The 12,458-nt window shown below is 41.3% G+C and overlaps 1 protein-coding gene across 1 annotated transcript in view; it reads left to right on the plus strand.

Annotated features, from left to right (window-relative positions):
• Nucleotides 1-12,458, plus strand: part of CFTR (CF transmembrane conductance regulator) — an 85,472-nt gene that overhangs the window by 61,825 nt on the left and 11,189 nt on the right. The window contains exons 22-23 of the mRNA XM_053978158.1: nt 6,803-7,045; nt 10,525-10,680. Coding sequence (XP_053834133.1) covers nt 6,803-7,045; nt 10,525-10,680 — 399 coding nt within the window. The remainder of the gene's footprint in view (nt 1-6,802; nt 7,046-10,524; nt 10,681-12,458) is intronic.

Raw genomic sequence — 12,458 nt, forward strand, 5'->3', positions numbered from 1 at the left:
AATGGATGTTTTTGAGTCCCTTTCACCTATTATCAATAGTGGTTTAAAAATCTGTCCTTGACTTCCCTGGCAGTCTTTTTCTGGTTTTATGTAAAATGCCCTCTGACATAAGACTTTGCAGTCATGCATAATTTTCACAGGTAGGCGCTTTAAAACAGAGTTTTTCACAAGGTTAGCTTCTCATCACGTGTTTGTTGAGATATGTCAATCAGACAGGAAAATCATAAAAGAGTATGATTGTTCTTACACTTTTCATCAAACATTAGCTCAAATGTATGAAAATTTTGGTTTTTATTTTAAAATGTAATAGTTTCCTATCTCTTTCCACTTCATTCATTCTAGAGTTTATTCTAGACAGAATTATTCTTATAAACCAAAAAAAATTCTGAGAAAAAAGATCTCCCACATCCATCTTACCTGCTCTGAAGCCTAAATCAGCTTCTTGAGCTGACTGTTTCAGTATTGGAAAACAAAAAAATTACAGCAGATTTCAGAGTCCCTTAAATCCTGATTGAAATTGTCATATTAAAAATATATTGGGGCAGATGGTGACAGTGAAGCAATATTCACAAATCTAACATTAATTTTTTAAAAAAAGAAATTATTCAACTAGATTCACCCTGAGGGAAATCATTAAGAGCCTCAGAACAAGGAATTAACCACTTACAGCATCTAATCTCTTGTTTGCAAATATGACTGCTGATAGTCGAGAAAGCTGATGGCCATTGAGCAGTATTTCCTACCCACCAAATGCTTTATGCTTGTTCCTTCTTTGCTTTGTTATAAGCAGTCTGTCTTGAAGGGCAAGCACTTTGTGAAAGGGCTTCATTGCTGCAAGACCTGCTCAATAGTAGTTACATGATTAAAAATGAAATGAAATGTTGGTAAATCACAGAATTTTTAGGGTGGGGAGGGACCTCTGGAGATCCTCTTGTCCAACTCCCCTGTCAAGGCAGGGTCACCTAGAGCACGTGACACAGGAACTCCCAACAGGTGGGGTTTGAATGTCTCCAGAGAGAGAGACTCTACAACCTCTCTGGGCAGCCTGTTCCCGGGCTCTGTCATCCTCAATGTGAAAAAGTTCTTCGTTACATTGAGGTGAAACTTTTTGTGTTGTAGTTTATAGCCATTGCTCTTTGTTCTGTCACTGGGCACCACTGAGAAGAGCCTGGCACGACCCAGCTGACAGCCGCCTTTGAGGTATTTATATGCGTTCATGTGATCCCCTCTCAGTGGTCTCTAGACTAAACAGGCCCAGCTGCTGCTGTCCTCCACTGGGATCCTCTCCAGTAGCTCTTTGTCTCTCTTGTGCTGAAGAGCCCAGAACTCAACACAGCGCTCCAGATGTGCCTCACTAGGGCCGAGTAGAGGGGCAGGACCAGCTGCTGGCCATACTCCTCCCCATGCACCCCAGGTTACCACTGGCCCTCCTGGCCTCAAGGGCACACTGCCAGCTCAAAGTCAATTTGTCATCTGCCAAGACTCCCAGGTCCTTCTCTGCAAAGCTGCTCTCTAGTAGGTCAGCCCCCCCAAAACCACAACAGCAACAACTCTGTTAATTCACTTGGCTGTCATTTGTAGACTCCATCCCCTGTAAGGCAGAATGTGATCACTTTAAGTATAAAAATCTGTATACAAATAATGTGTGCATATTACATAGTTTAATACAAACTGAAGCTGTTTCACAAGAGCAACAGGAACTTCTACTGTAGGATTCAGGGGGTGCTGGACACAATAGCGTGTCAATAAAGAAGAACTTCCCCTTTTTAAAAGTACAGTTGTGTTAAAATATCACCTATTAGTAGCAATAAGAAAGTAACTCCCTTTCCCTTGGAAAGGGTGTCTCAAGTTGCTCTAGACATTTCTGAGTACTTTCCTCTGTATTAAGACAAAGAACTGTGCTGGACCACTGGTTATGTTACGTGTTACATTATGTTATTGATAGCCTTCTAAGGTCCATGAGGTTATAGGGTGGATCCTCTGGACAAGTTTTACCAGTCAACTGCCCACCCTCATGACATGAATTTTTATGTATCCCAGAGGAGAAACTAATAGATATTGTTGGCAGGATAGTTTTCTTCACATTCAAAAGCTGTTCCTATACACAAGCAGATAAAAATAGCTTAATGGTGCCAAGATAATAAAACTGCTTCACTGGCTGATACAGATGTATTATTTCCTACTCTGTAGTCTCTGCATTTAGCACTTCCCTCATAAAAATATTTTACAATTATTTGGCTAAAGAAGTTTTGCAAAGGGTTGCCTGACTTAGTAGCCTATTTAATTATACTCTATTTTTCTCTCTAGAGGTAGTTTGAAACTCCCCACAGGACCAGATTGACTAGAACAGATACATCTCCAGATGTCTTCAGTTACAGATACACACACACACCACTCTAGTTGACACCACTCTTGCCCATCCTTGAGCAGCTATGATATCTGTGTTTACAAGCCTGCAGACAAGCATGCCTGAGTGAATAGCACATTTGTAGGTAGTAGTCTTTGGCTGTCACATAAGCTGGAGTTTTCTGCAAGTGGTTGAAAGCCACGTCCAAAGGAGTAGCTGGCCAAACAGATGGGTAGGTGGCAAATTTGACTTTATTACACACAATCTCCATCTTGAGCTTTCCACGACACTGGTTCACAAATTGAAGAAATCTGAGTTCCTAGGTTGGTTTTTATTTCTACATAACCAGACACTGTCTTTGAAGCAATTTTGTTGTACACGTTTGGCTTCAAATTAAAAATCCCTATTGTCTCTTAATACCCCATAATGGCTTAATGGTTTTGGCATTTCATTCTTTACAGCCCTGATACTTTGTCTGCTCTGCCTTTATTTAAAAACAAACAACCGCCATACCCCCTTCCTCCCCTCCAAACATACGTGGTCATTCTGACAGCTACCCACTGCTTCATTTCACGCTACGAATTAGGCTAGATTTATTGTTTCACTTTGATAATTTCTGCGACTATCACTTTAGCTGGTTTTCAGTCTTTTTCTTCCTATCCTTCTAGGCAGTTTTGTAGTGTTTTGAATTGTTTTTCCGTCATAAGGAAATAGAAAATAATTTATTTTCAGTAAGTGCTGCTTTCATAGATAAGCATTATCTAGTCCCAGTGGATTATTTTAATGCTTTCTAACCTCCTCTTTCACTGATGTATATCCTGCAGCAGCAGTGCTTTAACTGTGAAGGACAGTTCATTTTATCAGGGGAAGAGAAAATGCCATACTTTTACTATTACCCAGATTACTTATATAAGGAGATACAAAAAGGATCTCCCAAGGAGATATTAAAACCCAACCTGCTAAACATCACAGTGCCTCACCCTGTACATCAGGGATGTGCTAAATGTCACAGTGCCTCACCCTGTACATCAGGGATGTGCTAGACGTCACAGTGCCTCACCCTGTACATCAGGGATGCTGAAGAATTAAAGTAATACAGGGTAAAGAAAAGGACCAAATTTAAACATACAGCTGTGAAAAAGAACGGTGCATTTACAGATGATTTTTATTGACTTTTTTTTTTTTTTTAACCTCGGACATGATCTTAATATGGTTTTTACTACTGTTGGCAGAAAATCTGAGGACACTTAAACACAAGTTTAAGTAGAGTAAATACTTGACTGTAAAATCTGCATCAGAATGGCAGACCTCAGGTATTGGTCTTCTGGAAAGGAACATAATGAAGAAAAAAATCTTTAGAACATTCTCTTTTCTGCCTGCCTGCACAGCAGTGTAAAAAAGAGAAAAAAAATCAGTAGAAGTTTTAAATGAACTAGGTATTTCATTTTTTGCAGTTCAGAAACATACATCCTATAAGTGCACCCAATATGTAACAGCAGATGATGTGGAACCTCAGTAAAAACCATATGTTCTCCCTGCAGAGCCAGTTTTGGCAGTGACTTAATGCACAAGATTTTTTACAACACAAACCATTGGACCTATCTCCCACAGATCCCCCCAGCTGCACAGTGCACTTTCCAAGCAGTGTGTTTGTGTGAGGAGGTGATGTCTGGCAACACAGCCATGGAATACTGTGTGTGTCTGGTCTGAAAAGGGTGACTGCTCCCTTTTGAGTAGAAGATAACACAGAGCCTGATTAAATTAACCCTATTAGCTTACTTGTAAAAGAATTACTTCTTCCACCTTCTGGAAATATGAATTACATAATTATGTTATGAATTCTCCTTCAAAGTTAAGAAGAGTCTAAGTGATATTAATGAGGAGATAAATTCAAGAATTTGCAGTGCTGTTAAAATTTCAGTAAAATACAATTAGGCAAGGCTAAAAATAGTGTACTATGCTATAGACTTAGGGATGAAAATAGTAAATATACCCCTTTATTCAAAAGTACTAGTTAAACATGAATATAGCTGGCACAGTACTGATGGGAATAATGGATAAGAAATTTGCTGTCACCTATCCTATACCTGTCATTATGAATGACAGAACATTTCTGCCCACGAAAGGAAGAATGGATATTTTTGTCAAATGTTCCTTACATGCTACATTCTGCCCAGATTTAAATCATAGTTCAAGCTATATAACAAGGAATTCAGAATTGATTTTAAATTATTAAACTGTCTAAAATACATAACTGATAAGTCTGTCAGGGGAGCTAGGACATGGGGATGAAATTTTCTTTTGTAGAGAAAGGCTTCTCATCCAGCTGGCTTCACAGCAGACAGTGTGCAGTGGTATGACCGCTTGGGCAGTTATGGGGAATCTCTGCCCATACAAACATTCATAGCTCTTGATGAAGCCAAGAAAGACCTTAATTTCTAAAACAACTAAATTTCTATAAAGCTAAGACTTCTGAGAACAAAGGTACCATCAAACACCAATTAAAATAACTGCATGGTTCTGCATGGGATTTACTCACATCCAAGTTTTGAGGAAGAACAGGCCGAGAAGCTGGAAATCTTATAATGGCCATTTCAAATAAATAAACAAACAGGCAGTGATGGTGGCATGTGATAAAATAACTTTCAATTTTTTGTTGAAAAGGGGAAATGAGAAGTCATTGATACCACTATAAGTTTGTTAGTGTGATAGCAGTAGTCTCTAGAAACTATTTTTAAGAATTAATTAAAAATGTGATGTTTATAGATTGGAGTTACTTAGATTTGCTGACATTAGAGTTGTATCACACTACCTTCATAACTGTGACTGATGATTTATTTTCCAGACAAAAGTAATGTAATAGATCTCATTTGCCTTCAGGAAAGCATTGATTGTGGCTCTGTTTCAGGAATTATATAAATGAAGGATATATCAGGATTATTACAAGAACTGTAAACTAGTTAATGAGTTGGTCAGAAAGGAAATGGCATTAAGCTGTAAGTATTAACCTGTAGGGAGGCTACTCAACAAAGATTAGATTGTTGAATGAGCTCATTTTAATCTTTTTTAAGTGCTCTCAACAAAATAAGAAAGTGTTCAAGAAATCCGCAAATGACACAAAGCTGAAAGGCAGCGTTGGCATAAAGGATCCTGGGAGTTTAAATGTATTAGGTGACCTCAAATGGCAGATATTAAATAGATTTCAGTAACAAAAGTGCAAAGCCTTGGATTTAGGAACTGCTAAGAATAACCTCAGCTGTAAGTGAGGATCTTGGTTAGAAACGGCTAAAATGGAGGAAAGCTTGGCTGACCACCTCTCACTCAAAGGCTGACTGTAAGACGTGACTGTGAAGAAAATAGTTTATGATCCTAGCATGTGTTATTGCAGATATTCCTAGTATAGATAGGGAAGTAACAATGGATTTGTATAATGTCCTGGTAAAACACCATCCAAAATGCCGTGTGCATTCTGGTCAGATAGGAAAGCTTGATTTGAACTGGGGAATTTGGAGAAGGAGAAGATATATTAAGAAAGAGGCTTAAACCTGGATTTTCTTTAGTCCTGGAGAACAAAGGGTGATAGGATCTAGGTGTCCCTCCATAAATGAATGGGAAAAGCGGCTGGTAAAAGGAGCGCTTTAGAATTTAAAATTAATTAAGTTATAACAGCAAACTTGTCCATAAAGTAAAAAATATGTTTTCTGACTACCTGAGCAGTGAAGTTGTAATGAAGGAGATTAACCCTTGATCCATTTGATAAAAAGATCAACAGGCTCCTTTTAGTCCCATGTTCCTTTGAAAATGCACCAAGACTGCTACTACCAACTTCTGTCTAAAGTTCAAGAACTACAAGACTTTATTATTTCATGTAACATATATAATTACTGATAAAAAATTCATTATCATGGAACTTCCTACAAACTTTTTTTTAACTATAATTTCTCATAAGTACTCAAATGTTACTGTTTAATGACTGCTCCTTTTTTACTTAATGCTGCTGCTTTGCATTTTTCAAATACTGATCTTTGGAGATCAATCATTATTCAAAGAACTTCAGGTTTTGGGCAAACCCATACCTTGCTGAAGGAAAGGATTTAAGTGACACATGTTGTTTTTATGATTATACTTTATTTTCCTAGATACAAGTCATCACTTTTCAAAATACAATTTTTAAGGTAGAAAGAGCTACCATGTCCATTTAAAAAGGAAGCAAGAGGAATCACATGTTGGACCAAAGTCAGTAGTACAAGCGCAATGGAATCTAGAGCTTCAGATGAGAAGTAGCCTACCTTTGAAGATTAGATCATAGTGCAATAAAGCTTTGGGTTACTCATGACAGTAGCTTACACAGAAAAAGATTCACTGTTCTGGCTAGAAATTAGGAACAATTTAAATTCATTTGTTTTGATAGTTTAGTATGAATTACAATTAGAATACATTTGTTTTGATTTGTAGATGCGGTCCGTCGGACGAATATTTAAATTCATTGACATGCCAACAGAAGAGACAAAAAGCATTAAGCCACAGAAGAATAATCAGTTTTCAGATGCCCTTGTAATCGAAAACATGCATGTGAAGGAAGAAAAGAACTGGCCATCTGGGGGCCAGATGACTGTGAAAGACCTTACAGCCAAATACGGTGATGGAGGAGCTGCTGTACTAGAAAACATTTCCTTTTCAATAAGTTCAGGACAGAGGGTAAGACACTGTTTTATTGGTTTTTTTTCTGACTCCTATTAAGCTTAAGTATAAAATTGACATAAACCTATTTGATGACTAAAGAGGATTTTGTGTCCAGTAAGGTTTTCTAAATGAAATTGTTGCAAAACAAAGTATCTTCTAAACTAACTGAAGAACAGAAATTACTTAGGATAAAATACATTGCAACAGTTTCCCAAGCTGTATTCCTGTGCCTGAAATTCTGCTGCTGTGGAGAGGGAAGCTTGCTGGTGAATGCAGGTGCTGGGGACAGTCTGACCCAATGAGGCAGGGCACAAAAGAATACAGGCTGCCGTGCCAAGGGTAATGCACCGCTGGCTCCGGCGGCCGGAGGGTGGAGGTGCCGTCTCACCCATTCCATGAGGGCTCTACACCACCCTGAATTATTGTACTACAGACCGTAAACAGCTCTATCCTTTACAGGATTGACAAACCTCTCTAATCTTCATGTGTGTTTGGGGCTGTGTTTAAGAAAGGGCTTTAGCTTCAGGACAGCATTTAGGTAGAAGCTTAACACTGTGCTTCAAGTTCTTGCAAAAGGCCCATCCTTGGTGGAATGGGAAAAAAGGCTTGTGATTTCCTGAGCTGAAGCCATATGGAGGAAGAGGAGACTTAACTGTCCCATGTAAATGAGAAAAGGTTCAGTGACAGCTCCCTGGCCTCGACATGAGGCACATATTCACTCCTAATTTGGATAGGTACCAGTCTCTGCCAGGTTTGGTAGATTTGTCTTGGTTTACATGAACGGAATGTTTCATCTACTAAGTTTGAGGGCACCAAAATTTTGAACCTAGAGTTCTGACTTCCTGTAGCACCTTCCTGAAAGCACTCTGCCTTTGAAAGAGAGATACCTGTGATTCCTGGAACATCGAGATGCAGGTGCTGCTGCACACAGGTAGATTTACCTCCTGGAAGATCCCTTGAAGCAGTGCAGTAAGGAAAATGAAAGACACTTTTGTACTGTACAGAGAGGGGGGAGAGCAATAAAAACAAAAATCCTTTTCTCAAGGGATGTGATTCAAGTTTGGTGATCAACCTTGGACTCAGATGCTCCTTAAACTGGAAAGAATTTGTCTCTACTGCATAGGTAAGACACCAAGAAGGAAACAGAGGAGTTCGCCTCTGCTGAGAGATGGAATGGAATAATCGTCTAGTCCCACTGCCTTACCACTTCATGGCTCTCCAGAAGTTAAAGCTTATTATCAAGGGCCTTAAAGACTTACAGGATTGGGGCATCAATCACCTCTCTAGGAAGCCTGTTCCAGTGTTTGACCACCATCTTAGTAAAGAAATGCTTCCTAATGTCCAGTCTGAACCTCCCTGGTGCATCTTTAAACCATTTCTATATGTTCTCTCACTGGATCCCAGGGATAAGAAACCAGTTGCTCCTCAGCCTCCTCTCCAAATTAAACAAGCCCATGTTCCTGTCCACTCATCACAGGACATTCCTTTTAGCAGCTTTGTTGCCCTCCTCCAGATGCATTCACTCACCTTCACATCCTTCTGAAACTGCAGAGCCCAGAACTGCAGGCAGCACTCCCAGTGAGGCTGCTCCAAAGCTAAATAGAGTGGGGTCATCACCCCTTTTGCCCAGCTGGGGGTGATGCTGTGTTTGACCACCCCAGGATGGGGTTTGCCATCTTGGCTGCCTGGGCACACACAGCTGACTCACATTGATCCTGCTGGCAGCCAGCCCCCTCAGATCCCTCTCTGCAGGGCTGCTCTGCAGCCACTCCTCTCCCAGTTTATACTTGTGCCTGGCATTGCTCCATCCCAGGTGCAGAATCTGACCATTGGACTTATTAAATTGCAATTAAATACTGCCCAATGTTCCAAACTATCTAGATTTCTCTGCAAGGCCTCATGTCCTCAAAAGTGTCAACAGCATTTCCCCATTTGGTATCATCAGCAGCTTTGCTAATGGTGCACTTGACTCCTGCATCCAGATCATTGCTGAATATGTGGAAGAGAACTGTCCCTAGGATTGAGTCCTGAGGAATACTGACAGTCCTCAGCCAGATGTACCCCATTCACTACAAGCCTTCAGCCATTCTTCAGTATGGTCACACTACAAAAGCAGCTCACACTCAAGACAGGACATTGTTAGCTGTGTAAACCCAGATGTTGGAAAAGCAGCATTTTGGAGTTTGTTGGTGGTTACTGTAGATATTTGATTTTTCTGGCAATAGGTCAGTTCCCCTACAAGGGAAACACAACATTATTATGTTTCTTCACACCCTAGAGGTAAGGAAAATCAGTGTCAACTTGGCAGGTTGAGGATTTGCACAGATGCTTAGAGGTGTCTAATGGCATGATATCTGCCGTAACCACTGCCTCTGCCCCAAGCTACCCCACTAATGCGGCGTGGGTTTTTGCTCTCCCCGGCTGCACGCGGCTCTTGGGAGCCCGGCTGTGGCGTAGCTTCCACGTGCTGCCGGGGTTTGCTGCCGCGGGTTCCCGGACACGGCTCCGTGTCTTGGGCACGTGGGCTGGCCAGCCTCTGTTACCGTGCGCTAGGGGTCCGGTAAAGAAGTAAGGAATTGTCCATTTACTCCGTGCTTGGCAGGAACGGTTTATTGGTCACGTGGCGCGGATCGATGGAAAGACGAGACCGCTCCCGACACTCACATGGGAGAAAATGGCGCCTGGCTGCCAGCGGGATAGGGCTTTATGGAGGGGCGGGGCGAGAGGATCCACGGCCTGCCAGCCAACAGGGGCGGCTGCCATGGCGGTGATGCAAGCAACAGTGACAAACCAGAGAACCCCGCAGGGGCGGGCACCGAGCCGCGGGCTGAGTGGGATCGTGTGGCTTGGGGTGGCCAGCACGGGGTTTCCCGGGGCCGGACGGGGGGCTGGTTACAGGAGCGGCACAGGGGTAAGAATCCGGCAGCGTGGGGCCAGAAACCGCGGGGGGCGGGGGGGAACAACACGGGGGAAACGCGGGATTACAGAACTTGACTTATTTTAACATAAATTAAAAACCCTAATCTAAACCCAAACTCCGGGATGCAACACACTAATCAGAGTTAGGCCCTTTATTTATAATCATATGGGAATGGAGTAGCTTACTAGGATGATCCAAATGCACTCCCTACTTAGTTTTTGATTTCTGGATGTGATTTTGCTGATGAGGTCTTCATGGTAAAGTGAAGGGAAAAGGCACAAAGAGTTGGGCTGATCAGTGCAAGATAATAGACAAGCAAATTTCTGTCCTTCAGCTAAGGGTAGGCTAGAAGATTTTTCATGTAGTTAATTCTAACAAAACAAAGAAGAGTCTCCCCAGTGTTTGATTCTGTCCTTGCTGTAGGCTTTTATCATTCCCACATAAATGACATTTGCTATCCCATTGAGACCCATCTGGACTGTTCTTCACTGCTGAGACCTCTAAGATTTTTGCCTTAGTCTGTGATTAATATGTGAAGAGTATTAAATGTTTGCTTGTATGATTTGCATTGTAGGTGGGCCTTTTAGGAAGAACAGGTTCAGGAAAAAGCACTTTACTTTTTGCATTTTTAAGACTGCTGAATACAGAAGGGGATATCCAGATTGATGGAGTCTCCTGGAACACGGTCAGCGTGCAGCAATGGAGAAAAGCATTTGGAGTGATTCCTCAGGTAATGAGATTATTGAATATTTTTGTGCCTTTATTTTCATTGGTTCTGTATCCATATGTACATAGTTGCTTTTAAGATGTTTGTTATTGTATGCTGAGAAACAAACAAAACAAGGATTTTGTGAAAAGGGAAGTGGCATGGATGGGTGGAAGGATACAATGATTCACAGCAAACTTTGCATTTTTAGGGTTTCTCCCTAAAAATCCCTTGCCGCTCCCACAAGAACTCTTCTAGAAATGGGAAGGTAGAGCACGCTCAAATAGAAGTGTTTCTAGCCTGCTTATCCCTGCCTCTATGAGGCAGTCTGCATTTTGATTCAGGATAAGATAGTGCCACCTGAAGAAAAAAAATTACAATCAGTGTTCTCAGCTACTGTTTTCTGAAGCTCTACATTACATATTATGGTTAACATGTGGACACTGCACATTGTGTGTTTTCCCTGGCAGACTGGTAGCAAACATTTAAACCTAGGGCTTCTGAGTCTCTTGCCAATGTTCCTGCCACTGGACAGTGTCTTGTATCAGTTACAGTTCTGGATTATCTGTCTGAAAAATGAACATTATTGTCTGCATACAGTAAAACCAAAATGTGATTGCTCACTCTAAGGGTACAAATGAAAACTGATGGAATGAATTACAGAATTTTAACTCCTTTGTACTTTTGATGCCTATCCTTACCAACAACACTGATACGTGAGTAACACATATTGGCCATCTCTTCTTTGACAGTTATGCATCAGGTAGTTCTTCAGTTTCAAAACATACACAATCTCCTCCAGAAGAGCATTCATTCCTTTGGAAATCCTGTGACTGTGGCAGACTATCAAGTAACACTTGATGGCAATCTTACCAATGAGTCGCTCATCATATCAGGCGGCAGTGGGAGACTAACTGTAGATCAGCCTGCCACACTGTGAGGGGCCATGCAGCCTGTCCTGCCTTTGTCCATCCTTGAGGGTGGCTACTAGCCCCAGAGACTGAAAAATATGGTTTGATCCCAAATCACCTCGACCTCCTCCTTGACACACCCACAAAGGAGTGGGCCAACCAAGCTGGCCAAGCAACCCCTTTTAACTTTTAGTTGTCAAACCCTAATTGTGCAAGTCCCCCCATCCTGTCCCCACAATAAAGCTGTTTCCATCTTGTTTCCATGAAGATTTGGATTGTTCCCTGATAGTTTCCCATCTGAGAAAGCTGGTTATTGTCTTAGAAAGCTAGTGATTGTATGTGTAGTTAAAGCTGTTAAAGCTGTTGCCGCAGCGACTACATGAGGCATTTTTTTAAAAATAGAGAGACTCTGGGACAACCAGATAATTTAACATAAAAATGCCCTAAGTTTTACAGCTTGGGTCACTGTTAAAAGACACTGAAATATTCATGTTGGAAGAAAAATGGCCTTGATTTTGCAAACACAAGGAGGACTCAGAGTTCAGTTTTTCTATGGGCTATGAGTATTGATAGCTTCCCTTTCAAATATGTTATTCCATAGTAGCCCAAGTGCCATTTATTTAGCGTAGGCATGCAAAGCAGGCACAACTCTCTTTTCTTTGTGCATTTCATGCTCTGAAGTTTTCTAGAGGCAGCAATCTTTTAGCACTTTGACCTTGTCAGAACAGACCCTTTCTTCCCTGCCACGTTACACCCTTAACAAACCAAGCCTAACAGAGCGGTGTTGAGTCCACGGGTTGGATTCATTTCTTACCTGAGCTCTGCCAGTCACACACTACCTGCAGAGCTGAGGCATGCTTGGCAAGCTGCCATTTGATAACTGACCTCGTC

The sequence above is a fragment of the Vidua macroura genome, chromosome 5, assembly GCF_024509145.1.
Source record: "Vidua macroura isolate BioBank_ID:100142 chromosome 5, ASM2450914v1, whole genome shotgun sequence".
NCBI classification, from domain to species: Eukaryota; Metazoa; Chordata; class Aves; order Passeriformes; family Viduidae; genus Vidua; species Vidua macroura.